This window comes from Arvicanthis niloticus, chromosome 25, assembly GCF_011762505.2.
Source record: "Arvicanthis niloticus isolate mArvNil1 chromosome 25, mArvNil1.pat.X, whole genome shotgun sequence".
Lineage (NCBI taxonomy): Eukaryota > Metazoa > Chordata > Mammalia > Rodentia > Muridae > Arvicanthis > Arvicanthis niloticus.
In genome coordinates, this window is record NC_133433.1 from 40,228,948 (window position 1) to 40,255,067 (window position 26,120).

The 26,120-nt window shown below is 38.0% G+C and overlaps 1 protein-coding gene across 1 annotated transcript; it reads left to right on the top strand.

The window, feature by feature from the left end:
- The first annotated feature begins 307 nt into the window (after window positions 1–307).
- LOC143438661 (oxygen-regulated protein 1-like) lies at window positions 308–25,689 on the top strand. Its single transcript, XM_076924442.1, has 5 exons — window positions 308–412; window positions 16,343–16,978; window positions 17,693–17,864; window positions 19,674–25,138; window positions 25,188–25,689. The coding sequence occupies exons 2-5, from the start codon at window positions 16,355–16,357 to the stop codon at window positions 25,278–25,280; spliced, it is 6,354 nt and encodes a 2,117-aa protein (XP_076780557.1). The 5' UTR covers window positions 308–412; window positions 16,343–16,354; the 3' UTR covers window positions 25,281–25,689.
- Window positions 25,690–26,120: the final 431 nt, after the last annotated feature.

Below are 26,120 nucleotides of genomic sequence, written 5' to 3' on the forward strand. Positions count from 1 at the left end.
AGCATCTATTATCACCTGAGTTTTTGATCTTAGCCATTCTGACTGGTGTGAGGTGGAATCTCAGGGTTGTTTTGATTTGCATTTCCCTGATGACTAAGGATGTTGAGCATTTCTTAAGGTGCTTCTCAGCCATTAGAGTTTCCTCTAATGAGGACTCTAATAGAGACTTCAGATGCTTGGTGCGTTAGGAGTTGCTTTGTTTCCTGGATGTGGCACCCTTAAGGCAAGCTCCTTCTGGAGATTAACATCACTTTGGATTAAATTGGCTCTACTTAATCCCTGAGCACACATGCTAATAATAAACCCAAAGACATTTGTTCACATGAAACAAGCAGGTTGCATATCCAGTGACGTTTATACAAACCACTCAAATTATTTACTCTTTTCTTCATAAGGAAAGGTTCAAGTTCTGGTAAGTAAAAAACTATTTGAAAGATTTTTCTTAGGATATACTGTATTCATTTTATTTTGCTTTTATCTTTCATATCTGGAATACAAACCTCTGTTTTATCTTTAATCATTACAACAATAAATGTTATTAATAATTATTGTCTGTGACTAAAATCTGACAGCAATCTTTGTAGCATTCTGATATTGGAGTAGGTGAAAGCTTTAGTGTTGGGAAACTGTGATTCCAGTTTAGTGAAATATGAGGAGGCTTATTATAGTTTTGATTATAATAGCATTATATATGTATTATAGGAAACTGTGATGCATTAAAGAGCTTGTTTATAATTCAAAAGTTATGGTTACCACAGTAACCAGTATATATTTCCTCTGAGTCTCTTTTCCCTCTGGCCCAACATGACTATGGAAATTTGTGATGAAATGCATTAGTTTTGCTACAGTATCATGCAAATTTTCCTGAAAGTAAATATTCTGATTTTGCCAGTTTTCTACACCATCCTTCCTCAACTGCCTGAATTCTTACCACATGGGAGAAAATGAAATTGAAAATGTAATTAGTGAAAGGATATGTGTATCTTTTAGATCCATCATTTATTTTTTCAGACGTGTGGGGGACCAAATACATCATGTAAGTAGAGGCTACTGTTTAGGTCTTAATAGGACAGAATTGACAGTGTTGTTGACTGAGACCCATTATAAGATAGGTAAGCATCTCCACAGCCAAACATGGAGAGTAAAAGGGTATTATATTTCCCTCCTTAACTTGACAAAGTATTCCTAAGTGCTCCATTGTCTAACTTCTGGCAGTAAAAAGAGGAGGGAAGTTATTGATGGCAAGCTATCCCAGCATTAGCAAACAATTTTAGTATCCACTGGAGTGGAGGCAGATATAATTTGTTACCTTCAGGGAGTCAGTCTGAAGAAAAGAAGCAGGTCTCAAGATTCCAGTTTCCTCATCACCTCTGTCTCACTTATTCTTCAGGGTAAGCTGAGTAGATTAGTTGGTTTATTTTCTAGGTTAGTACAAAGTTTACTATTGCATTGTTCCAGTCTCACAGGGCATGTGTTTGGAAATGCTTATAAGAGAATTTCTATCCAGACTTTTATTAATTTCACGAATTAAAAGAGAAGCTCAAATGGCAAATGGTACACTTTGCTATCAAAACTTGGTGCTCACGTAGCTGGTCTTGCTCTTGTGTGGTGGCTCTGTGCTGCACTAGCTTCCCTTTCCTCCAAAGGCATCCCTGCTACTCTGCATCTGGCATCTGAGCTTTCCATGAATTCCCTCTGGACAGTGTTACCTTTCATTTGCTGCCTTCAGCCTGGAGGAGGCATCCCCTTTTGAGTATTCACTTGGTACACAGACACACCATCAGTTTACTTCTGAACTGCACGATTACTGTTCAGGGATTCTCGGAGGGGTACATGACTACAACAGGGCAACTTCTGACCCACTGCCTTGGAAAGGAATTTGGTTGACAATCTCTTATGCAGTAATTGCGTTCTGCACCAAATGAAGACAGAACTTTTATTTAATGTTGGTGCTGAATCTTTATATGTTTTGTGTTGTACCCACAGGGCCTACGTTACCATAGGCTCTTTTTTTCCCCTTTTTTTCATGTTTTTTAATTTTTTTTATATTTTAGTTACATTACAGATGCCATCCCCTTTCCCCATTTCCCCTCCCTAGAAAACCCCTATCCCATGGCCCCTTTTCCTTTTTGCTTTTATACAATTTTTAAAAATGTTAATCAAATGATTTATAAGTTTGGTAATGTTCAATCAGAAGTATAACCCAATGCCCAATTGGTAATTGATAAATATCAATTATCTTTGACTGGTGGAGACACGTGAACATCTGCCCCCATGCCCCCCTCCCCTTTCTCTCTCTTTCTCTCTCTCATAACCTAGCTTCTCCTCTCCTTCATCTTCTCCTCTCCTTACTCCATCTCTTCCTCTCAGTACTCCTTCCCCCTTAGCTCCTCCTACATATCACCCTTCCTGTTAAAATAAAACTTTTCTCTCAAAATACAATTAGAGCATAATTATTCCTAATTGTACCAGTGAGGTACAAGATAGTCCTAATACCCAGTCCATCATTTTGTTGACTAGCCAGAACCTCTGTCATCTCTCCTAACTAAAACACTTAGTTTTGAACCTGGCTTTTTTCTTGGCTTTAGAATGAATGTCAGCTGAAAACCATCCACACAGATCTTTTTTCTCAAAGTAAATAACCAGGATTGGCTATGAGACTATAGGTCTTCAACCCCTTCAGAAGTTCAGAATGACTGAGTTAACTGAAATTATGGGAAGCACTAAGCATAGCTTCTAAAACTTAGCCAATTTATAGAGATTACTGAACACCTGAAAAGCCCCTATACTACTGAACGTTGGAGCATCAAATCTTCAGCCTTCTGGCCCAGAGTCATCTGACAGACCTTAGTGATGCAGAATTATTAAGGGCTGATGACTCTGTCTGCACAGATATAATCTGTCGACTATTCTGCAAGCGTGTCCTTTTCTGGACAGTAATTTGTCTGTAGATGGAAAGAGGCAATTCTTGCCTAGTGGCTGTCACCGCACAACTGGAGTAACTCCAAGGATGCTCAATTTCTTCTTAGAATCCGTGACAGGAAGCTGTCAGGAGCAGACAGGTCTCTAATCAAAATGAACATTAATATATAAATATTTGTAACATCAATTCTATGGACTTCTGACGTTTTGAAAACCAACTATCTATGTAAGGTAACCTGGACTGTTGTCTGTTAACTCCTCTTAGCTATTTCTAAATAAAATATGGAAAACACCCTAACAGTAAACTCAAAGCCATGAATTTGCTATAGTCCCTTAACTCATAGGCTAACTGTCCCAAATCAGTTAAAAAAGTTAAAGAAGGACTGGGTCTAGGCCTTGTATTCCTAAATGTGTTATACAGGCACAATGCCCATGAGAGTATCAATATTCATCTCACTTTTATATCAATAAGATGCTCATACCAGTGAAAACCTTAAATTTGAAATCAAAGTAAATTTTGTACCATTTAAGAAATTATTCATCCTGATATTAATTATACAGATTTCTACCAATAGGTTATGGCTATGCAATAAGTCCTAGCTAATCCTCCCTGTTCCAACAAAACCACTACTTTTCCCTAGAAAGACAGACCACTGTTAACCCCATTAGTCCCCAAGCCCAGGGAATAGGGGTGCTGACTCTTCTTTAACTTCTTCAAGCTGATTAAGGGCCTTGAGATTTTAGAAGAGGGGTGGAGGGAAGAGTAAGTTGATAAGCCTCTGATGCTGTGTCTTCACTGAATCCAGATGGAATTCCAGGACATCCGAGGTTTGGGCAGGTCTGCTCAGTATGCTTGATGAGTAGATACACCAAGGCTGTGTATTCTGCAATATACAGTTCTCAGAACAAGTTTTAATATCAAGAAAATTTTTTTTTTTTCCTAGAGGGCTGAATTTTTTTTAAAAGATGTTGGTTTTGACAACTTTTCTTTTTTTCCCCCTTTTAAAATTGGTTTTAATATTTACATTTCAAATTTTATCCCCTTATCCCATTCCCCCCACCACCCAGGAACCCCTTATCCCAACCCCTGTCTTGTGTTTCTATGAGGGTGTGATTTTCCAGTTTCTAAGATGCTGTTTCCATTAACATAAACTGCCTCCTAAATTTCTAAATCCTTCCCTTTGTGTTATTAAATCTATTTTTCTTTTTTCTTTCTTTTTTTCTTTTTTCTCTTTTTTTCTTTTTTTTTTATCTCTTTTTTTTTTAAATTGGGTATTATATTTACCTTTCAGATTTTATCCCCTTACCTCACTTCCTCCCACCACCCAGAAACCTACTATCCCATCCCCACTCCTCATGCTTCTATGAGGCAGTGCTGGCACCTACCCCCCGACTACCCCCTCCCCACCTTCACATTCCCTCCCCTCCCCCCACTCTGTGTTCATTATTTATGGGACCAAGAAACTCCTCTCCCACCTATGCCTGATAAGGCCATTCTCCCCTACATATACCTCTGGAGTCATGGGTCCCTCCTTATGTGCTCCCAGGCTGGTGGTTTAGACCCTGGGGGGCTCTGTTTATTTGGTATTGTTGCTTTCCTCCTGGGGTCACAAACCCTTTCTGCTCTTTCAGTCTTCTCTCTAACTTCTCCATTGGGAAACCCTTGATCATATCAGTGGTTAGCAGTGAGCATTGTCCTCTGAATATGTTAGTTTTGCAGACCTCTAAGTAGACAGCTATATCATGTTCTTGACAGCATGCACTTCCAGCCGTCCACATCAGTGTCTAGCTTAGGTGACTGTACATGGGATGAATACCCAGGTGGAATGGTCTCCTGATGGCCCCTCTTCAGTTTCTGTCCCATGTTTTGTTTCTATATTTGCTCCCTTGAGTATTTTTGTTACTCGTTCTAAGTAGAACTGAAGCATCCCCTCTTGGTCTTCCTTCTTCATGAGCTTCATTTGGTCTGCGGGTTGAGTCTTCACTATTCCAAGCTTTTGGGTAATGTCCACTTAACAGTGAGTAAATACCATTTGTGTTCTTTTGTGATTGGGTTAACTCACTCAGGGTGATATTTTCTAGTTCCATCCATTTACCTAAGAATTTTTTGAATTCATTATTTTTAATAGCTGAGTAATACTCCATTGTGTAGATGTACCACAGTTTTTTGTATCCATTCCTCTGTTGAAGGGCATCTGGGATCTTTCCAGCTTCTGGCTATTATAAATAAGGCTGCTATGAGTATAGTGGAGCATATGTCCTTATTATATGTTGGAGCATCTTCAGGGTATATGTCCAGGAGTGGTATAGCTGGATCCTCAGGTAATGCTATGTCCAGTTTTCTGACTAACCGCCAGACTAATTTCCAGAGTAGTTGTACCAGCTTTCAATCCCACCAACAATGGAGGAGTGTTCCTCTTTCTCCGCATCCTTGCCAGCACCTACTATCACCTGAATTTTTGATTTTAGTCATTCTGACTGGTGTGAGGTTGTATCTCAGGGTTGTTTTGATTTGCATTTCCCTGATGACTAAGGATGTTGAACATTTCTTAAGGTGTTTCTCAGTCATTCAAGTTTCCTGTGTTGAAAATTCTGTGTTTAGCTCTGTACCTCACTTTTTAATAGGGTTATATGGTTTTCTGGAGTATGATTTCTCGAGTTCTTTGTATATCTTAGATATTAGCCCTCTATCAGATGTAGGATTGGTTAAGATCTTTTCCCAATCTGTTGGTTGCCGTTTTGTCTTAGTGACAATGTCCTTTGCCTTACAGAAGCTTTGCAATTTTATGAGGTCCCATTTGTAAATTCTTGATCTTAGAGCATAAGCCATTGATGTTCTGTTCAGGAACTTTTCCCCTGTGCCTAGGTATTCGAGGGTCTTCCCCACCTTCTCTTCTATTAGTTTCAGTGTATCTGGTTTGAAGTTAAGGTCTTTTACCCACTTGGATTTGAGCTTTGTACAAGGAGATATGAATGGATTGATTTGCACCCTTCTACATGTTGACCTCCAGTTGAACCAGCACCATTTGCTGAAAATGCTGTCCTTTTTCCACTGGATGGTTTTAGCTCCCTTGTCAAAGATCAAGTGACCATAGGTATGTGGGCTCATTTCTGGATCTTCAATTATATTCCATTGATCTTCCTGCCTGTCTCTGTACCAATACCACACAGTTTTTATTACTATTGCCCTGTAGTATAGTTTGAGGTCAGTAATGGTGATTCCCCCAGAAGATCTTTTGTTGTTGAGAATAGTTTTCGCTATCCTGGGTTTTTTGTTGTTCCAAATAAATTTTCAAATTGCTCTTTCGATCTCTATGAAGAATTGATTTGGAATTTTGATGGGTATTGCATTGAATCTATAGATTGCTTTTGGCAAGATGGCCATTTTTACTATATTAATCCTGCCAATCCGGGAGCATGGGAGACCTTTTCATCTTCTGAGATCTTCGATTTCTTTCTTCTGAGACTTGAAGTTCTTGTCATACAGATCTTTCACTTGCTTAATTAGATTCACTCCAAGATATTTTATATTATTTGTAACTATTGTGAAGGGTATCATTTCCATAATTTCTTTCTCAGCCTGTTTATCTTTTGAGTATAGGAAGGCTACTGATTTGTTTGAGTTGATTTTATATCCAGCCACTTTACTGAAGTTGTTTATCAGGTTTAGGAGTTCTCTGGTTTAAGTTTTAGGGTCACTTAAGTATACTATCATATCATCCGCAAATAGTGATATTTTGACTTCTTCCTTTCCTATTTGTATCCATTTGACTTCCTTTTGATGTCTAATCACTCTAGCTAGGAATTCCAGTACTATATTGAATAGGTAGGGTGAGAGTGGGCAGCCTTGTCTAGTCCCTGATCTTAGTGGGATTGCTTCAAGTTTCTCTCCATTTAGTTTGATGTTGGCTACTGGTTTGCTGTATATTGCTTTTACTATGTTTAGGTATGGACCTTGAATTCCTAATCTTTCCAAGACTTTTAACATGAAGGGATGTTGAATTTTGTCAAATGCTTTCTCAGTGTCTAGTGAGATGATCATGTGTTTTTTTTTTCTTTGAATTTATTTATGTAGTGGATTACATTGATGGATTTCTGAATATTGAACCATCCCTGCATTCCTGGGATAAAGCCTACTTGATCATGATGGATGATTGCTTTGATGTGTTGTTGGATTCAGTTTGCGAGAATTTTATTGAGTATTTTTGCATCAATATTCATAAGAGAGATTGGTCTGTAGTTCTCCTTCTTTGTTGGGTCTTTGAGAGGCTTAGGTATGAGTGCAATGGTAGCTTCATAGAACGAATTTGGTAGTGTTCCTTCTGTTTCTATTCTGTGGAATAGTTTGAAGAGAATTGCTATTATGTCTTCCTTGAAGGTCTGATAGAATTCTGCACTAAAACCATCTGGCTCCGGACTTTTTTTGGTGGGGAGGTTTTTAATGACTGCTTCTATTTCTTTAGGAGTTATGCGACTGTTTAGACGGTTTATCTGCTCCTTGTTTAACTTTGGTACCTGGTATCTATCTAGAAAATTTTCCATTTCATCCAGATTTTCCAATTCTGTTGAATATAGGCCTTTGTAGTAGGATCTGACGATTTTTAAAATTTCCTCTGTTTCTGTTGTTATGTCTCCCTTTTCAGTTCTGATTTTATTAATTTGAGTACTGTCTCTGTGCCTTTTGGTTAGTCTGGCTAAGGATTTGTCTATCTTGTTGATTTTCTCAAAGAACCAGCTCCTGGTTTTGTTGATATTTTATATAGTTCTTTTTGTTTCAACTTGTTTGATTTTAGCCCTGAGTTTGATTATTTCCTGCCATCTACTCCTCTTGGGTATATTAGCTTCTTTTTGTTCTAACTCTTTCAGGTGTGCTGTCAATTTATTAATGTATGTTCTTTCCATTTTCTTTTTGTGGGCACTTAGAGCTATGATTTTTCCTCTTAGTACTGCTTTCATGGAGTCCCACAAATTTTGATATGATGTGTCCTCATTTTCATTTAAATCTAAAAAGTCTTTAATTTCTTTCTTTGTTTCTTTCTTGACCAAGTTATCATTGAGTAGAACATTGTTCAGTTTCCACGTATATGTAGGCTTTCTGTTGTTTTTGTCCATGTCCAAGTCTTAGTCCATGGTGGTCTGATAGGGTACAAGGGATTATTTCAATCATTTTGAATCTGTTGAGGCCTGTTTTGTGACCAATCATATGGTCTATTTTGGAGAAGGTACCATGAGGTGCTGAGAAAAAGGTATATTCTTTTGTTTTAGGATGGAATGTTGTATAGATGTCAGTTATGTCCAATTGGTTCATAACTTCTGTTAGTTTCATTGTGTCTCGGTTTAGTTTCTGTTTCCATGATCTGTCCATAGCTGAGAGTGGGGTGTTGAAATCTCCCACTATTATTGTGTGAGGTGCAATGTATGCTTTAAGCTTTAGTAAAGTTTCTTTTATGTATGTGGGTGCCCTTGCATTTGGAGCATAGATGTTCAGAATTGCAAGTTCCTCTTGGTACATTTTTCCTTTGATGAATATGAAGTGTCCTTCTTTATCTTTTTTGATTACTTTTGGTTGAAAAATGATTTTATTTGATACTAGAATTGCTACTCCAGCTTGTTTCTTGGGGCCGTTTGCTTGGAAGATTGTTTTCCAACCTTTTACTCTGAGGTAGTATCTGTCTTTTTTCACAGAGGTGTGTTTCCTGTATGCAGCAAAATGTTGGGTCCTGTTTATGTATCCAATCTGATAGTCTATGTTTTTTTATTGGAGAATTGAGTCCATTGATATTAAGAGATATTAAGGAAAAATGAATGTTGTTTCCTGTTATTTTTGTTATTGAAAGTGGAGATATGTTTGTATAGCTACCTTCTTTTAGGGTTGTTGGAGGATTACTTTCTTGCTTTTTGTAGGTTGTAGTTTCCCTCCTTGTTTTGGAGTTTTCCACCAATTATCCTTTGAAGTGCTGGATTTGTGGTAAGATATTGTGTCGATTTGGATTTGTCATGGAATATTTTGGTTTCTCCATCAATATTGATTGAGAGTTTTGCTGGGTATAGTAGTCTGTGTTGGCATTTGTGTTCTCTTAGGGTCTGTATGATATCAGTCCAGGATCTTCTGGCTTTTATAGTCTCTGGTGAGAAATCTAGTATAATTCTTATAGGTCTGCCTTTATATGTTACTTTGCCTTTTTCTCTTACTGCTTTTAGTATCTTCTCTTTGTTTTGTATATTTGATGTTTTGATTATTATGTGACGGGAGGTGTTTCTTTTTTGGTCTAGTCTATTTGGGGTTCTGTAGGCTTCTTGTATATTTAAGGACGTCTCTTTTGGTTAGGGAAGTTTTCCTCTATAATTTTGTTGAAGATATTTACTGGCCCTTTAAGTTGGGAGTCTTCACCTTCATCTATACCTATTATCTTTATGTTTGGTCTTCTCATTGTGTCCTGGATTTCCTGGATGTTTTATGTTAGGACTTTTTTACATTTTATATTTTCTTTGTCCGTTGTGTCTATGTTTTCCATGGTATCGTCTGTGCATGAAATTCTCTCTTCTATCTCTTGTATTCTGTTGGTGATATTTGTGTCTATGACTCCTGATCTTTTTTTTTTTAGGTTTTCTATCTCCAGTGTAGTCTCCCTTTGCGATTTCTTTATTGTTTCTACTTCAATTTTTAGATTCTGGACAGTTCTCTGTAATTACTTCACCTGTTTGGTTGTGTTTTCTTGCATTTCTTTAAGGGCTTTTATCTGTTTACCTGCGTTCTCCTCAAATTCTTTGAGAGTGTTGTTTATGTCCTTTGTAAAGTCCTCCATCATCATCATGAGAAGTGATTTTAATTCTGAGTCCTACTTTTTTGGTGTGATGTGGTGTTCAGGACTTGTTATGGAGGGGGAACTGGGTTCTGGTGATGCCAAGTAACTTTGGTTTCTGTTGTTTACATTCCTGTGCTTGCCTTTAGCCATTTGGTTAGCTGTAGTGCTACTCACACTCAGTGGTTCTGACTGGAGTCTGCCTTTCTGGTTATCTTGTTTGTGTCAGAACTCCTTGGGGTCTGGATGACTCTATGATCCTGGGCTCCAGCTACTCTGGGTACAGTGGCTCCTTTAGGATGTTTTAGAATTTGGTGTCTCCACAGTAGTAGGCAAGCTAGGTGTTTGATGTTCTAAATGTAGTTGCTCCTCTATGATGCTTCAGGATATGGTGTCCCCTGCTCTGCAGCTCTGTGGGGCATGTCCTCTCTAGGATGCCTGTAGCTCTGCGGTCCTTGACCTCTCTTGGGTACTTCTGCAGCTCTGCTGTCTGTGACTTCCCTAAGGTGCCTCCAGACTCAGTTTCCAGAGGGGAGCGGATCGGGCTGGAAGACTGCTCTAGCCACAGGCATCCGGGCCAGGGACAGAAGGGGAGTGGCTCTCCACAGGGGCATGGTCTGGATGCCAGGTGCCCTCTGGTGGCTCCCTACTGCTAGTTGTGCTTCTAAGGCCTGGGGCAGTGTGCGGGTTCACCAACTGCTGCTCTGCGGTCTGTGCTTTCCCTAGGGTGCCTCTGGACTCAGTTTCCAGAGGGGAGCAGATCGGCTGGAAGACTCCTCTAGCCACCAGTATCCAGGCCAGGCTACCATAGGCTCTTAAGCCTGACTGCATGAGTACAAAACCACAGAGCTTCCCAAAATTTCCCCTACTGACTTATTCCCCTACTGTGTGTCTCCGGTCTTCCAGGGCATGGCAATTTACTTCATCTTGCCCTTTGTGTATTAGGCTCAAAACAGGGATAGCAGTGGTGGACTAAGAGAAAGGTTGGGGGAAGTTGTTGGTTCTTTCTCCTTCAGGTTTTGTCTTGTATCTGTCCCTTTTGGTCCAAGTTCAAACTTTTTTTTGTATCGCATTTGCCCAAAGCAAAGAAATATAAAGCTTTTCAAAGCCTTCACCTATGTACAAATCTGTTTCCCAAATGGCCACCAAGTTAACAGCATTTCAAACAGTGAGCTTTAGAAGACTAAATTAAAGTTTTCACAATGCCCTTGCAAAGAGGTGCACTTTATTTTTCCAAAATGAGGTAAAAATGTGTCTCAAATACCCACTCATGAATTTTCAAATAAACAGTGAACCAACCTAGAAACAATTGGAGGTAAGGGGGCTCTGAAGTCTTTTTATTTAATGGTGAAGGAAGTTTAAAAATAGCCATAGAGGAATTGTACATATTTATGAGACACAGTGTGACATCTGAATCCAATATAATATACAATGATCAGACCAAGAGGAATGGGGCTACTAGTTCCTCAGATATTTATTAATTAGTTTTGTTGGGAAAACAAACAATTTGCTACCTGAAATAGTCAAACTTAATGTTAGCCATACTGTCTAAAGCAGGCAGGAGTCATTCGTCCTGTTCACTTGTATCCTCTACTGGTGACGCACCCTCTTACCTTGTAGTTGGTAAGGGAAAAGAGCTTAAGCAGGCTGCTCAAGGTCAGGTCAGTGATTATCAGAGGATGAGAAGAGGCTTCAGTTTTGCTGACTCCATTAAAAAGCTAGATTTTCCAGCCACTCACCCACTTGTCAGCTCTGGCTACCTTTATTATCTTAAAAACTATAATTACTTTAAATCTCTGGGCTAATGAGACAGGAAACAACTATTTCCTAGGTTGATCAAGGAATTTTTTTTCTTCTGAATTGCACATAAAGATTTGCAAATCACTTGGGAGATGCTTGAAAAGTCTTAGGTAATAGCTTGCAAATATTTATGTAGGTGATTTGGCACCTACACAAACATGCCTTCTGCTATCTCTATACTACCAACTAAATATTTCATTCAATTTGTCTTCAAGGATGCACAGATTTCTTATGCTTTCAAAGGCACTAATAAGTAATCTGAATTAAAACAACAGAAATAGTCATAATATACTATAAAGAAGACCTATAATCAGATAAAGTCTTTTTACAGCTTCCAATATTGTCACTCAGATTCTGACCTTAAGGAACACCTCTGTGGCTTACTAAAATGGCCTTTCTCTAATTTGCTCCCGATGTTCTTGTTTTTATGTTCTTGAACTCGTGGTGCATGCACAGTTAGGTGGCACCATGTTTTATCAGTTTGTAGCAATTCTGTACCTTATTCAGTGAGGAGTTCCCAGTGTAAGCATCATGACAAATTATTTATTCTCATTTTGCAGAGGAAGCATTTGATTCTAACATATCCATTACAGATATACATGATTTATTACTTAATGGTATGCCTTTTCTCTATATACTTATTTCAGATCTCCACAATATATTCTTTGCTCAATGATATATGTCCCTTTAGATATACTCATTACATATCTCAATGATAGATTATGTAATGATACATATATTCACTATGACACATTCTTTACTTAGACACTCATTCCCTTCCATTCAAATTTCTAGCTGAACTTTAAGCCTTCCCCCTCCTTTCGTTAGGTCATGAAGGATTAAATCAACAAGTTGGTAAACTTTTACTTTTCTTATTAGAGGAACTCTGATTTGTGTCTCTGAGTTACTGAAGTCCTATAATTTTTTTTTAATTTTAAACATTTACAAAGTTTAGTGACATTTAAAAACTAGGGTTGAGATGCTGCTCAGTTGTTTAGTATGCAGATGGCCTTACTTAGATCCCTTGCACTGAAAACTAAAAGCAAAAATGAAGCAGCCCTACAAATACTACCCATAGGTATATATCACCCTGTGGTACCTAACATCATCTTTTGTCTCTCCATTTTGAGGTCATTTGAGCTGGTCAATTTTGGAGGCTTGGTCAGCTCGCATAGTCCAACCATGGCTTTAGTCCACTGTAACCTTGGTGTGGGTCTAGTGTGTCTATGGATTGATATCTGTAACTTTAAGCAATTTTCTGTGGCATGCCAGTCAGATTTTTCAAGATCTGGCTGTATGTTCTGACAACTGAAGGAACCTTGGGTCCTTTGGAAACAGTGGAGGTGGGCAGCCAAACAATATCTCAAAAGATGATTATTTACAGGATTTACACTAAACTGAAATAATACAAATAGCAGAATTACTGGTCAAGGTCAAGGGAGGCCTGCTTCTTGGCCACTGTCATTTAAAAGTTTTATTCATTTTCTTAACTTGGCCTGAAGATGGTACCAGATGTGCAAGTTCCAAGTTAATTCTCTATGTGGGTAGAAGAAGTTGCTACCCAGTCTGAAAAGATGCGCAGTGTAACTAGCAAGAATCAATGTTCCCTGCTGAACTGAATGCCAGTAAAGTCCAATTCTAATATTCAAATGGACAGGACCTCCAATTTTACATCAGCAAGGTAGGGCTTGGGTCACTGCTTGTGATTGTTTCAGGCCCACTGCAGACAGGCATTGCTAGCTTGTTGGGTCAGTGTTGGCAACCTTAGACCACCAAAGATCTTTTCAACAGTTCTCCTAGATTAGTTTTCCCAAGATGCATGCTATATGAGCTTGCTGGACTAAGCTGGAAGCTGTCATCTCTGGTATTATTTTTCTATCTGTGGTACTTAGCCAGTCCTCCTGATTTTCAACAGTCCCTTTGTCAGTTGCTTTTGTTTTTTCAAACAGGGGAGATGCCACTGGTGAACCAAAGCTAGAGGATGGTGAGTCTTATCTGTACTCTCACAATAGAAAGGTGCTCCAGTTGACCTGGATAAGGCTTGCCTGCACTCTCTCTGGCTCAGCAGCTGCTCTATTTTTTCTTTTCATTTTTTATTAGATATTTTATTTACACTTCAGATTTCATCCTGTTTCCCCATCCCCCCCCCTTAGAAAACCTCATCCCATGCCCCCTTTTTCTTTTTGCACATATACATTTTTTAAAAAAATGTTAACCAAAGGCTTTATAAGTTTGGTAATGTTCAATCAGAGGTGTAATCCACTACCCAACCTAGATATATCAACTATCTTTGACTGGTGGAGACACGTGAACATCTGCCTCCCTGTCTCCCCCTTCTTTCTCTCTCTCATCACCTAGCTTCTCCTCTCCTTCTCCTCCTCTTCTTACTCCTCTTCTTCCTCTCCATACTCCTCCCACCTTAGCTCCTCCTACATATCACCCTTCCTGTTAAAATAAAACTTTTCTCTCAAAATACAATTAGAGCATAATTATACCAATTTGTACCAGTGAGGTACAAGATAGTCCTAATACCCAGTCCATCATTTTGTTGACTAACCAGAACCTCTGTCATCTATCCTAATTAAAACACTTAGTTCTGAACCTGGCTTTTTCCTTGGCTTAAGAATGAACGTCAGCTGAAGACCATCCACTCAAATCTTTTCTTTCAAGGTAAATAGCCAGGATTGGCTATGAGGCTATAAGTTTTCAACCCTGTCAGAAATCCAGAATGACTGAGTTAACTATAATTGTGTTAAAGCATAGCTTCTAAAACTTAGCCAATTTATAGATACCCCTGAACACCTGGACACCCCCTCTACTATAAAATGTTGGAGCATCTGTTTTTCCGCCTTCTGGCCCAGGATCATCTGACAGACCTTAGTGATGCAGAATCATTAAGGGCTGATTATTCTGTCTAGGCAGATATAATCAGTCGACTATTCTGTAAGTGTGTCATTTTCTGGACAGTAATTTGTCTGTAGATGGAAAGAGGCAATTCTTGTCTAGTGGCTGTCTCACCACAACTGGAGTAACTTCAAAGATGCTTAATTTCTTCTTAGAATTCAATACAGGAGCTGTCAGGAGCAGACAGGTGTCTAATCAAAATGAACATTAATACAGAAATGCTTGTCATGTCAATTCTGTAGATTTCTGATGTTTTAAAAACCAACTATACATGTAAGGTAATCTGGACTGTTGTCTGTTAACTCCACTCAGCTATTTCTAAATAAAACATAGAAAACACCGTAACAATAAACTTCAAGCCATGAATTTGCTATAGTCCCTTACCTCACAGGCTAACCATCTCAAATCTGTTTAAAAAAAAAGTTAAAGAAGGACTGGGCCTAAGCCTTGTATTCCTAAATGTGTTATACTGGTACAATGCCTATGAGAGTAACAATATTCATTTCACTTTTATATCAATAAGAAGCTCGTACCAATGAAAACCTTAAAATTTGTAATCAAAGTAAATTGGTGCCATTTAAGAAATTATACCTCTGAGGTCCTGGAATTCCATCTGGAGGCAGTGAAGACACAGCATCAGAGGCTTATCAACTTACTCTTCCCCCCCACCCCTCTTCTAATATCTCAATGCCCACAATCAGCTTGAAGAAGCTAATGAAGAGTCAGTGCCCCTATTCTCTGGGCTTGGGGACTAAGGTGGTAAATGTTGGGCTGTCTTTCTAGGGAAAAGTAGTGGTTTTGTTGGAACAGAGAGGATTAGCTAGGATTTATTGCATAGCCATAACCTATTGGTAGAAATCTGTACAATTATTATCAGCAGTTGCTCTATAATCACACATATGCACCTCAGCTCCTGAAAGACTTTGATCGTCAGGGCAGTTTGTATGCTTTTACACTCTAAAACCACAAGGTGGCGGGGGCAAGCAAGCAAGATTCTACAGAAGTCTATGCAGGTAATTAAAGGCAATGACGGACTGTTTCGGCTGCTCTCCAGGTCATCCTGTTCCAGGCAGCAAATGAAGTCATGCTTGATAGACAGAGCAGGCAGTGCTTTAAGTGACTCACTAAATAAACCAATATCTAGTAAATTGTTTTTTCTACCTTATTCTACTTCACAAATAGAAATCTCTGTCACAACACCATGGGAATAAGGTCTTCATTCAGTTATATGCCGTGATTATCTTTTTGAAAAACAATTTTATTTATTTTATGTAAGTACACTGGTGCTGTCTTCAGATGCACCAGATTGGATATCATTACAGATGGTTGTAAGCCACCCTGTGGTTTCTGGGAGTTGAACTCAGGACCTCTGAAAGAGCAGTCAGTGCTCTTAACTGGTGAGCCATTTTGCCAACCCCACGATTATCTATCTATCTATCTATCTATCTATCTATCTATCTATCTATCTACCTACCTACCTACCTACCTATCTATCTACCTACCTACCTATCTATCTATCCATCCATCCATATATATGTCAGTGTTACATAGGGCTCTGTTGTATTGACATATATACTATATATTTAATTATTTTTAAGTGTCAGTATGCTATTCTAAAGTTTTTATTGTAAATATCCTTATTCTCCTCCCTACCCACAGCTGAGAACCCAATTCAGGGACTTGAGCTAGGCAAGCTGTTCTCCCATTGAACTCAGTCTCCCAGTCTCACTCATTTTGGTTTATTGTGGTGTCTTAAGATTGTCTACCAAATTTGGCAGGCCACTTAATAAATATAATCCTAGAACTATTCTGCATGTCTTCAGCTATAATTAGCAAGCATTAACATTATTACACAGTCTCAGTGGTACAACTACAGAACACTGTAGAAATAAGCCATTTTCTCTCCTCTTTAGGTCTCATCCAAAATGAGTGAGACATCTTCCACTAGTTTCTCCATGATTCATCTGCCTTCTTCTGAAGGTCAAATTTCTTCTCATCATTCAAATGTCACTCATCCCGTAGTGGCTAAACGTATCCGTTTTTATAAGAGCGGAGACCCCCAGTTTGGTGGTGTTAGGGTGGCGGTCAACCCTCGTTCCTTTAAGACTTTTGACTCTCTGCTGGACAACTTATCCATGAAGGTGCCCCTGGTCTTTGGGGTGAGGAATATCAGCACGCCTCGTGGACGGCACAACATCACCAGGCTGGAAGAGCTAGAGGATGGCAAGTCTTACATATGCTCTCACAATAAGAAGGTGATTCCAGTTGACCTGGACAAGGCCCGCAGCCGCCCTCGACCCTGGCTCAGCAGTTGTTCTCTAAGCACACATGTGCAGCTCCGCTCTGCTGCTGCTACCATGTCCACCACAGCTCCCGGGATGCTCCGCGTCCCAAGGAGGCTAGTGGTCTTCCGGAATGGTGACCCAAAGACCAGGCGTGTGGTCCTTCTTAGCTGGAGGATCACTCAGAGCTTCAAAGCCTTTCTACAGTACCTGACGGAGGCCATGCAGTGTCCTGTGACCAAGCTGTATACCACAGATGGAAGAAAAGTGAGTATACTGGTGTCTCTAAGTTATCTCTCTTGTGTGTGTGCGCGCCTATGTATGTATGTACACATATGCCTGTGTATCTGCGTATTCATGTAGGTATGTTCCAGTGGTCTTTTTCTTCCTGTCTGAATCTGACATGTTATTGGGTTGGAAGGTGTCTCCTTTCTCCCTGGTTTCTTTGAATACTGACTTAAAAGCTTTGTTCAAGAATACAAGTTTTCACAGTTTTTCTTAGAAGAGAGTGACCAAAAGTAGTGGTTTTCTATCTAGAAAAAGCATTTTTCTAGTACCTGGAAAAAGCATCCCCCCCCCAGGTCTGCAGCTATACAGCTAGTACGTATACAAGAGATCACCTTCAAGACTTGCATGCTATTCTTTCCATCGGGCGTTTTTCCAGTTGGCTCTGGATTCACAGGCTATAACTGTAGACTTTAGTGGGGGAATACCACATAGCTTTTAAAGATTCCTTAAATTATGCCAGAAAGCTATCTTGCCACTTTCTATCTAGCATGCAGGATCAATAGTGTCTCTAGGTCTGTTTACAACTATTCCCCCAACCTGACTAGATTATTTTGTGTATATGATTGGCATCTAAGAAAACACATGGTGATTCTTTCTTTCAAACCTGGGAGGCTGTCAAGTTGAGCTATTTAAAGATATACATATATCATATGAAAAGATTCGTACTTGCTCAGCGACTCTGGTTTCTTCTAGGTTCCTAGTCTCCAGGCAGTGATACTGATCTCCGGAGCTGTGGTTGCAGCCGGAAGGGAGCCATTTAAACCAGGGAAGTATGACACCCCAAAATACTTGCTTCCTGCCAAGTTACCAGGGATCTCTCATCGTGTGCATCAGAACAGAAAAGCCAAGATAAAAGAAAGAAAGAGTAAGCCACTTATAAATAGACCTTATATTTTAGCTCTGAAACTTTTTTTTGTTTTACCAATAAAAATTATATTTAATGAACCAGTTTCATTCACCAAAAGACAAAGATATGAGAAGATTAAAAGTATTACAAAATGAAATTGGCTAATTTATAGTTGGAAATAGTCACAGAGGTTATCTGGTGACTTTTTGAAAGACTTTTCCAAAATAATTAATGATACACATTTTTACATGGATGATGTATATACTTTTTATTTTTTAAAAAACAAAGTCTGAGAATTTCTTGTTTCAGGAAGAGTTTTGCAGACTTGTGTGTGACATCTCTGGTAGTTGTAGACTTTTTTTTCTGAATGAGTATTCCTAGCTGAGCATAGCAAATCAGTGATTTATATATTAAGAAAAAAATCTAGCTATATTCTCTCCCCTCTGAAGGTAGTCTTGTAAAATTTTAATCATCATTCAGAAACACTTCTTGATCAAAATAAAGAGGTTCATGTAGCCATTTTATGTTAGTAACAATAACCTAAATTGTGAGAATTTTATGATTTAATGAACAGTATATTATTGTTCTTAGGATAGGGGAGAAAGAGATGTCTTGAGGCTCAAGAGTGTGAGAGAGGTTAAAACCATCACTCACTGGACTCATTATTTCTATGGAAACGTAAATTCTGTGCCAGTGTGCTGATTGCCATTTATACCTGAATTTGAACTTTCAGTCTTTTTAGACTTGGAATAATCCTTATTTTACAAAGTAGTATTCCTGTTCTTACTTCTAATATGGCTGAAATAATTTATTGTTTTCATCTAATTATTTCGGAAACACACCCCCTTCTTTCCAACACACCTATTTTGTAGGTATTAACTGTCAAATATATATTATGCATATAGTAGTTCTGTTTTACCTTGGCCATGTTCTTAAGTTGCTTACTCTTTTCATGTCTGTTATCAGCTACTTATTTTGAGTTTTGATAGAGCTTTGTTAAGTTTTAATTCACAAAGTTAAAAATGAGACACTTTTATTTACCAAAAATTATGAAAGTATTTTTAGGTTTCGCTCTAAGGCAGTTACTTTAGAAGATGTGTGCAAATCCATAATAACTACTAGGAGGGGACCTGTTACGTTCAGAAGCCAAAGTTAACCGCCAAAGTTAACAACAGAAACCTCACACTGAAAGCAACACTGGGCTGTGTCTAACTCAGCTGCCCTTTATGTATATATTAAATTAACTGCACCAATTACTCAAATAAAAAATAAATATTATTTTATTAATCAAGCATTAAAGATGTTTCCATTTTCATAAAGCTTCCAAGGGCTCTCTCATATACACTCAGAGGGAACCGCGCCATTTACTGCTCTTTTGTGCCTTTCTTGCATAGATATATGGGACTTTATTAGACTCTAGCTTTGGTACTGGTAAGCATAGAAAACAAAACCACACATAAAATTTTTTATCTAATATAATCATCACACAGTTTGTATTTTATATATTTCTTATTATCATTCCCTTATAAAATTGTTAAAATTAAAATTCTGTAAATGTCTCCACTAAAGTATGGTTAGTTTACTTTTTAATAGTAGTTTGAGAAAAAATAAAATCCTCAGAAAGTGCAGTAAGATTTCCAAATAACCACTGACTACATACAGTTTAGAAATACACATGTAACATTTTATTGTAAAATACAGAGAAATAGTATTTTGTACTAATTTTCCTTCTTCTTTCTTTGCTGCTTCTTCCTTGGGATATTTACAATTTTTCTGCTCTCCATGTTGTATTTTGACATGACATCTTTCACTCTTAAATCTTGCAAGTGAGCACACATACTTCTTCAGTCGTAAGACCCCAGACGGATTCCCTGGCCTCAGAGAAAATATATGATTGCTTTTCAGACTTTTCTGTAGCCCCTGAGAATTACTTGACCTTAGAAAAACATGATTCTCAGACTCTATCAACATATCCTTCTGAAGATGGTGTTGAAAAATCGATTGTATTTAATCAAGATGGTACTATGACGGTCGTGATGAAAGTTCGATTCAAGATAAAAGAAGAAGAAACTATTAAGTGGACAACCACTGTCAATAGAGCCGGTCTTTCTAATAATGATGAAAAGAGTAAGATAAGTAGTTACCCTGGAAAAACAAATAATCGATCATCTAGTTTACAGCTTGCAGCATGTTCAATGTCTGAAGACATCACAGACATCACTCAGCAGGGAAGTTTGACAGAGGAAGAAAATACTCAGATGACAGAGCAGCAGGGTCTGTTGTATAGCTCTGCTGGTTGGGAGAATGCCTCTGTGGAGACAGACATTCGGGGAAGCCAGAAAAAAGTGAAACACTTTTATAGACCCCCAACCCCTGGACCAAGGAGAATGAGACAAAAGAAATCTGTGATAGGGACTGTCACTGTAGTATCTGAAACAGAGGTTCAAGAAAAGCAGTTTTCCTATAGTAAAGAAAGAGAGGGTAGAGAAAAATCTGAGTACCACATGTTTACACATTCTTGCAGTAAAATGTCATCAGTATCTAATAAACTTGTTCAGATCAGTAGCAATGATGAGATGGAGTCAGCATTAGAAAGAACAAAGGAAAGTGGACTGCTCAAGTCACATGCCATAAATGCTGGTGCTATAGAAATGACAAGTCAGAAGGTCTTAAAGATGTGCCATAATAATGCTTTAGCATCAACTGTATCAGAGAACTCAGTTGTGGAAGAAGGCAGAGATGACAGTGCAGTATCAAGCAAAGGCACTATCAAGCACTTCAGAACTTGTGGTAATGCCAGTGACAGCTTCAGTTCTACTACAGCAGATACAACTCTTACCTCAGGTAACAGCTGTCCAAATGACAAAATTATTTCTAAGGTTCCTTCTGTAGGATCTCCTGTGCTCACCACAAGACTTGTTCATGAATTTGCTCATTGTGGTTTAACAGAACATCCAGAAAATGGAAAGCAGGTTTCATCCTCTTTTGCCAGCAAAAAGCAGAAGAAATCTCAGCAGCGAAAAATAGCTTCCAAGGATAAAAAAAAAGTCATTGAAACCAAAGGAACCCCTAATAAAGTTGGAAAAATACACAGAGCAGAAACAACTGCATGGGAAACATTATTGCAAGATCCAGACTGTCCTGATAAGGGGGGAAAAGTTTGTGAGGAGGGCCTTGTTACAAGTCCTACAGTAATTAAATTCAATGATTTCTTTCCCAAAAGTAATTTCAAATTTTCCAAGAATTTCAAGAAAAATAAATTAAATACTTTTCAAAATCCCAAGACTCAAAAACTTTTAGCCAAAAGAAAATCAAGACCACTAAAGATTATAAGCATAGGGGGACTCAGAAAACAAGAAATTGGTCAAGAAGATAAAGTATTTCTTCATAATGAATCTAAATGCTGTGAAAGTAATTTGGAAAAACAAAGTCTACGTCACGTATTTAATATCCTTGAGGAAGACCAGAAAGCTTTGCATAGACCACAATCCCAAGTGGAGAAAGTAACTGGAAACTTGAAAGGAATGATGAAAAAGAGTTGTGTCACGAAAGTTAATGATTTGCACATAACTTTGAGAAACCAGAAAAAACAAAAGGGAGTTAAATTAAAGTCAGGTGCTACAGTAAGGGAACAGCACCTTACAACCCGGGAAGATCCATTAGCTTCTTTGAAAAAAACTGATTTTCCTGAGGGTGTTCCCCGTCATTCAGTTAAGAGCTATGTACAGCGATGGTTGCAGAACATAAACCCATATCCAGATTTTGATTACAGCAAGTCAGCTTCACTATGCCAAAATAGAAGCAATGTGATAAATTATAGCAGTAATGGTTTCCCAGAAAATAATCTTCATACAACTTCTTCAAAAGGAAATAGTTTGTTAATGGAGAGTAATGAGCACAGAACTAAAAATGCCGATTGGACAGGCAATAAGAACCAAGAGACAGATAAATCTTTTGTTGCTAAAGATAATGGTGAAGATAATAAACATCCCTGTGAGAGCCAGGATGGGTCTCTGAATGATTCTTACTTGGTTTCTTTGCATGAAAATTGTATGTTGTCACAGACCAGTATTAACGATCCTAGTACTAAAACTCAGTTATCTACCGAAAAGTCAAGGCCAGAAGTGAAGCTTGTTTACCAAGAAATGAACTTTGCTACAAAAGGTCAAAGTATTGAGGTTGCCATTCAGGTAGATACTATGGGAGAGAATGTTTCAAAAGACTACTTACCATCCCTGTTGCTTCGATACCTTGAAACTTTTGTTCCTCATAATCAGAAACACCAGAATGGAATTTCTCAAGTACCAGGTTCATTAGCAGAGGTTGTCTTCCCTTCTGCAATATATAATTCATCTACAAATCTCCTTCTGGCTTGGCTTTTGGTACTAAATCTAAAGAGAAATGTGAATAGCTTCTGTCAAAGTGATGCTTATAAGATGACCAGCAGATCTTCGGAAACAGCTGCACTGTTGGAAGTTCTGAAGCATGTTGCCATCACAGAGGAAGCTGATGACTTGAAGGCTGCTGTTGCCAACTTAGTGGAATCAACCAAAACTTGCAGTGGACCCAGTGAGAGAGAACATGATATGGTACCAGCAAATTGTACAGCAGCCAGCCTTCACAGTGTGGACAAGTGTAATGAAAATGAGAGTACTCAGAAGACTGTCTTGGATGAAAGCTACTCTGTCAGGGGGGACTGTGTTTCAGAAATGGTTAGCAAGTCACATAAATCTCCATGTGAGATGCACACTGTGAGCATGACTCATCTTCCAAAAGAGGTAGCTAACCAGAGTAATGCCCTTTTCACTAGTTCTACTATGAGTCAGTGCTCCATGCATGATGCTTCTTTCCTAGGAGAGACCTGCTTCCTGGCAGATGGTGTGTGCTCCCATAAGACTTGTGCTCAGAAGAAGAACATCTATGAGGCAACTTACCCAAGTGATGAGACTCACATTCCCATCAGAGAGTGCAATGCAATTGACTCTGTGAATTCAAAAGAAAACAAATGCACTGATGATCTGGAATTAACTGAAGAACTCAAAACTGATGACAAAAGTCCAAAAGATCTAAGTATTTTGGCAGATTCTACTTATAAAAATGACTCTAACATATCAAGCTCATCTCAAAATGTCAATAAATTAAGTTCCCCAGGTATTTTCCTAAGTAAAACTTATCTAGAATCTGATAAGGACTATAGTCCTCTAGAAAAATTGCAAAATGTCCCACTTAAGAATATTGTGAATCAAAAAAAATCTATTTCTTCTGATAAGGAAGAATCAAAGAGTACTTCTGAAGAACCAAGGTCAATAACCAATAGTGTGACATCAAGTGAAAGAAATACCATTTCAGAGTTAGAATCTTTTGAAGAATTAGAAAGCCAAGACACAGGCATCTTCAGTGTGAAGGTAAGGGATGAAGACAAAGCTACCAAGGAATCAGTGCAAAAAGAATCAGAGGCTAGGATGAGTGTGGAATTGATAAACATATCAGGGAGAAATATTATAGAACAGGAAAGAAGAAATACTGAGATTCTGGAGACAACTGGTAGGGGGCATGTGACACCGCCATCTTTAGTTTTTTGCTATGATTCTAATAAAAACACTGAAAAAGAGATCACTGTAGGAGAAACTAAGATGAGAGTTAAGACAATGGCTGACAGCATGGAAGATGAAAGTTACATGGAATCCTCACTTAATTTTAAAAAACATCACAGAAGTCCAGGGGCCTTAGACTGGTCAGATTATGGATCAGACAGTGAGAGTGGATATTCTTGTAAAACATCCAGCAATGATCACAATGATGACATCAGCCAAGAGAGAGAGTATCCTAGAGGAATTGTTAAGAGGGCAATAGAAAAGCTTTATGGCAAAGCAGAGATTATCAAACCACCATTTTTTCATGGGTCTATACACAAATCTCAAGTTTGTCCTTATAATCCTGTGGATGTTCAGTTTGCTGAGAAAACCAATTTTTATGAGTCTGAATGTCAGTCTTTGGTCTCTTCTGAACAGGTATCTAGAAGTTCATTCATGCTACAGGAATTCCAGGAGGAAAGACAAGCTGAGATTGATTTTAATGACACTGGAGACAGTTTTGGGAACAATAGCATAGAAAGGGTTACAAAATCAAGTGAGTGTGACAGGGTTTTTATGGAAAAAGAGAAGGGAAAACTGATTGACAATGGCAAATGGCTCCTGAGAGAAAATCATTTGTGGAGGGTATCATCGGACAATCCTGGCATGTACAGCAATGCAGACACCACATCAGTAGATACTCTAATCAGTAAGAACAGCATTGAGGTGCCATATTCACATTTCAGAGAGTTGGCTCCTGGCCCAACAATGGCTGAACTGTACTCCTCAGAACTAGAGGAAATGACTCAACCCCTTGAAGCGAAATGCAATTATTATTTCCCTCATGGTAGTGACTCTGAACTTTTTGGCGAAGATTTTCTAGATGCGCAGAAAAAAACTTGTCCCACAGAGAAAATACCCAATCACCACAAAGAGGAGAAGGGTAATAATCCATCTGAAAGAATGTGTACATCTGTTACTCAAGCTTTTGCTTCTGCTGGTAATAAAGTCCACCCTGTCTGCGGTGATGCTATTAAAGCTCAGCCATTACCTGGAAGTGGTATAACTCATGGTGCAGTTCAGGAAGGTGACTCTTTGGATAAGCTCTATGCTCTTTGTGGGCAACATTGTCCAATACTAACTGTTATTATTCAACCTGGAAATGAGGAAGACCGAGGATTTGCTTATCGCAAAGATTCTGATATTGAAAATTTTTTGGGTCTTCAGTTATGGATGAAAATATACCCATTTCTGCTACAGTCAAAGAAAAACATGTTCAGAAGTGAGAGCAGGAAAGTGAGTGTGGGCAAAGAATTTACTGATAATGCCATTGGTGATCTGTGTGATCAACTTTATTTCAAAAGCATGATTGACTTGGTAGATAAAAGAGCTAACTCTTTGGGGAAGAAAATTAATTTGAAGAAATTCCAATTATATTTAAAGAAAAAGGTATCAGATCTTTTGTCCATGTTATTGCTAGTGGTGTGGGATATGGATTTGGTTTCACTAACCCCTAGCAATTGGACAGATAACTTCAAAAGTGTTGATGAGAATAACAACTTCATTAACAAATTCCAGAACTCAAGAAAAAATTCCATCCAAGTAGTAAGAGAAAACACCAGTTGCCAGCTGGAACTGTTTGGTCAAGTTTACTTGTTAGATATTTGCCAAGTTGAGAAACCCTTAAATATCAAAACCAGAAGTAAACTATATATATATATATATATATATATATATATATATATATATATATATATATATATATTACATTTTAGAGGATGAAGTTCTTTTCACCTGGGAAGAAGAAAATCAATTAAATATAATAAATACTGAAAGCCCTAATGAGCAGAATGATTTATAATTTCAGTATTAGCATAATCATTATCCATCAATATGTTTTTCCCATAAAAAGATGCAGTACATAGGATAGAATTTAAGCTAGATTCTCTAAGAATTTTTTCTCTTTCAAAATGAGAATACCCTGGAAAACATATTCTTGGATAAAATAGATTTGGTTTTCTTCATTGGCTTTGTTCCTCATTTTCCTAGTAATTAAAGTTTTATATAGTTTCATTTTAAACATATATAATTTTGTATAACTATGTCTTTAATTGATCAGGATATCAGAAATATGGCCAGGACAAGAAATAATGTCCTTAAAATATTGTCAACTACATATATGATATATTGAATATGTTCATGAATAAATGTAACTTTAAATAATTTCATTTATTAATTTAAATGCTGATTGAATAAAAAGTATTAATGAAGTTCTTCAGTACAATCTGCTATTTTTTTTGTCTAGAGAGTTGACTCCTGTCTCCTCAGAACATTCACTGAAGTTCCTAAGTATTCTGTAGGACAGTGTTCAGCATTTTTTCACAAAAAAAATATATCACTACTAAGTTGTCCCTGTCCTAGAAATTATAATCTTTAATGAAAAAATTTAATTTATTTAAAAATTTTACATTTGTAGTTAAAATATAATTACAGCACTTCTGCTTTTCTTCCTTTGATTATTATTGTTACATGTGCATGAACAAATGCTTAAGTAAAAATAACTGTTTCCACTCTTGTTGTTTGTTGTATGTATAGTTTCAAGGCTGGCCATTTTGTACTGGATAACCAATTAGGAGGTTCATTGCTGGGAAAGGCTAATACTTCCTCTCTCAGCACTCATTGTTTGTCTAATGTTCTTTAT

Coding starts and splice junctions, on each gene's coding strand:
- LOC143438661 (XM_076924442.1), top strand. CDS start 16,355: ATGAGTGAGACATCTTCCACTAGTTTCTCCATGATTCATCTGCCTTCT. Junction 17,865..19,673: donor CAAGATAAAAGAAAGAAAGA/GTAAGCCACTTA, acceptor AAATCTTGCAAG/TGAGCACACATACTTCTTCA. Junction 25,139..25,187: donor GAAGTAAACTATATATATAT/ATATATATATAT, acceptor TATATATATTAC/ATTTTAGAGGATGAAGTTCT.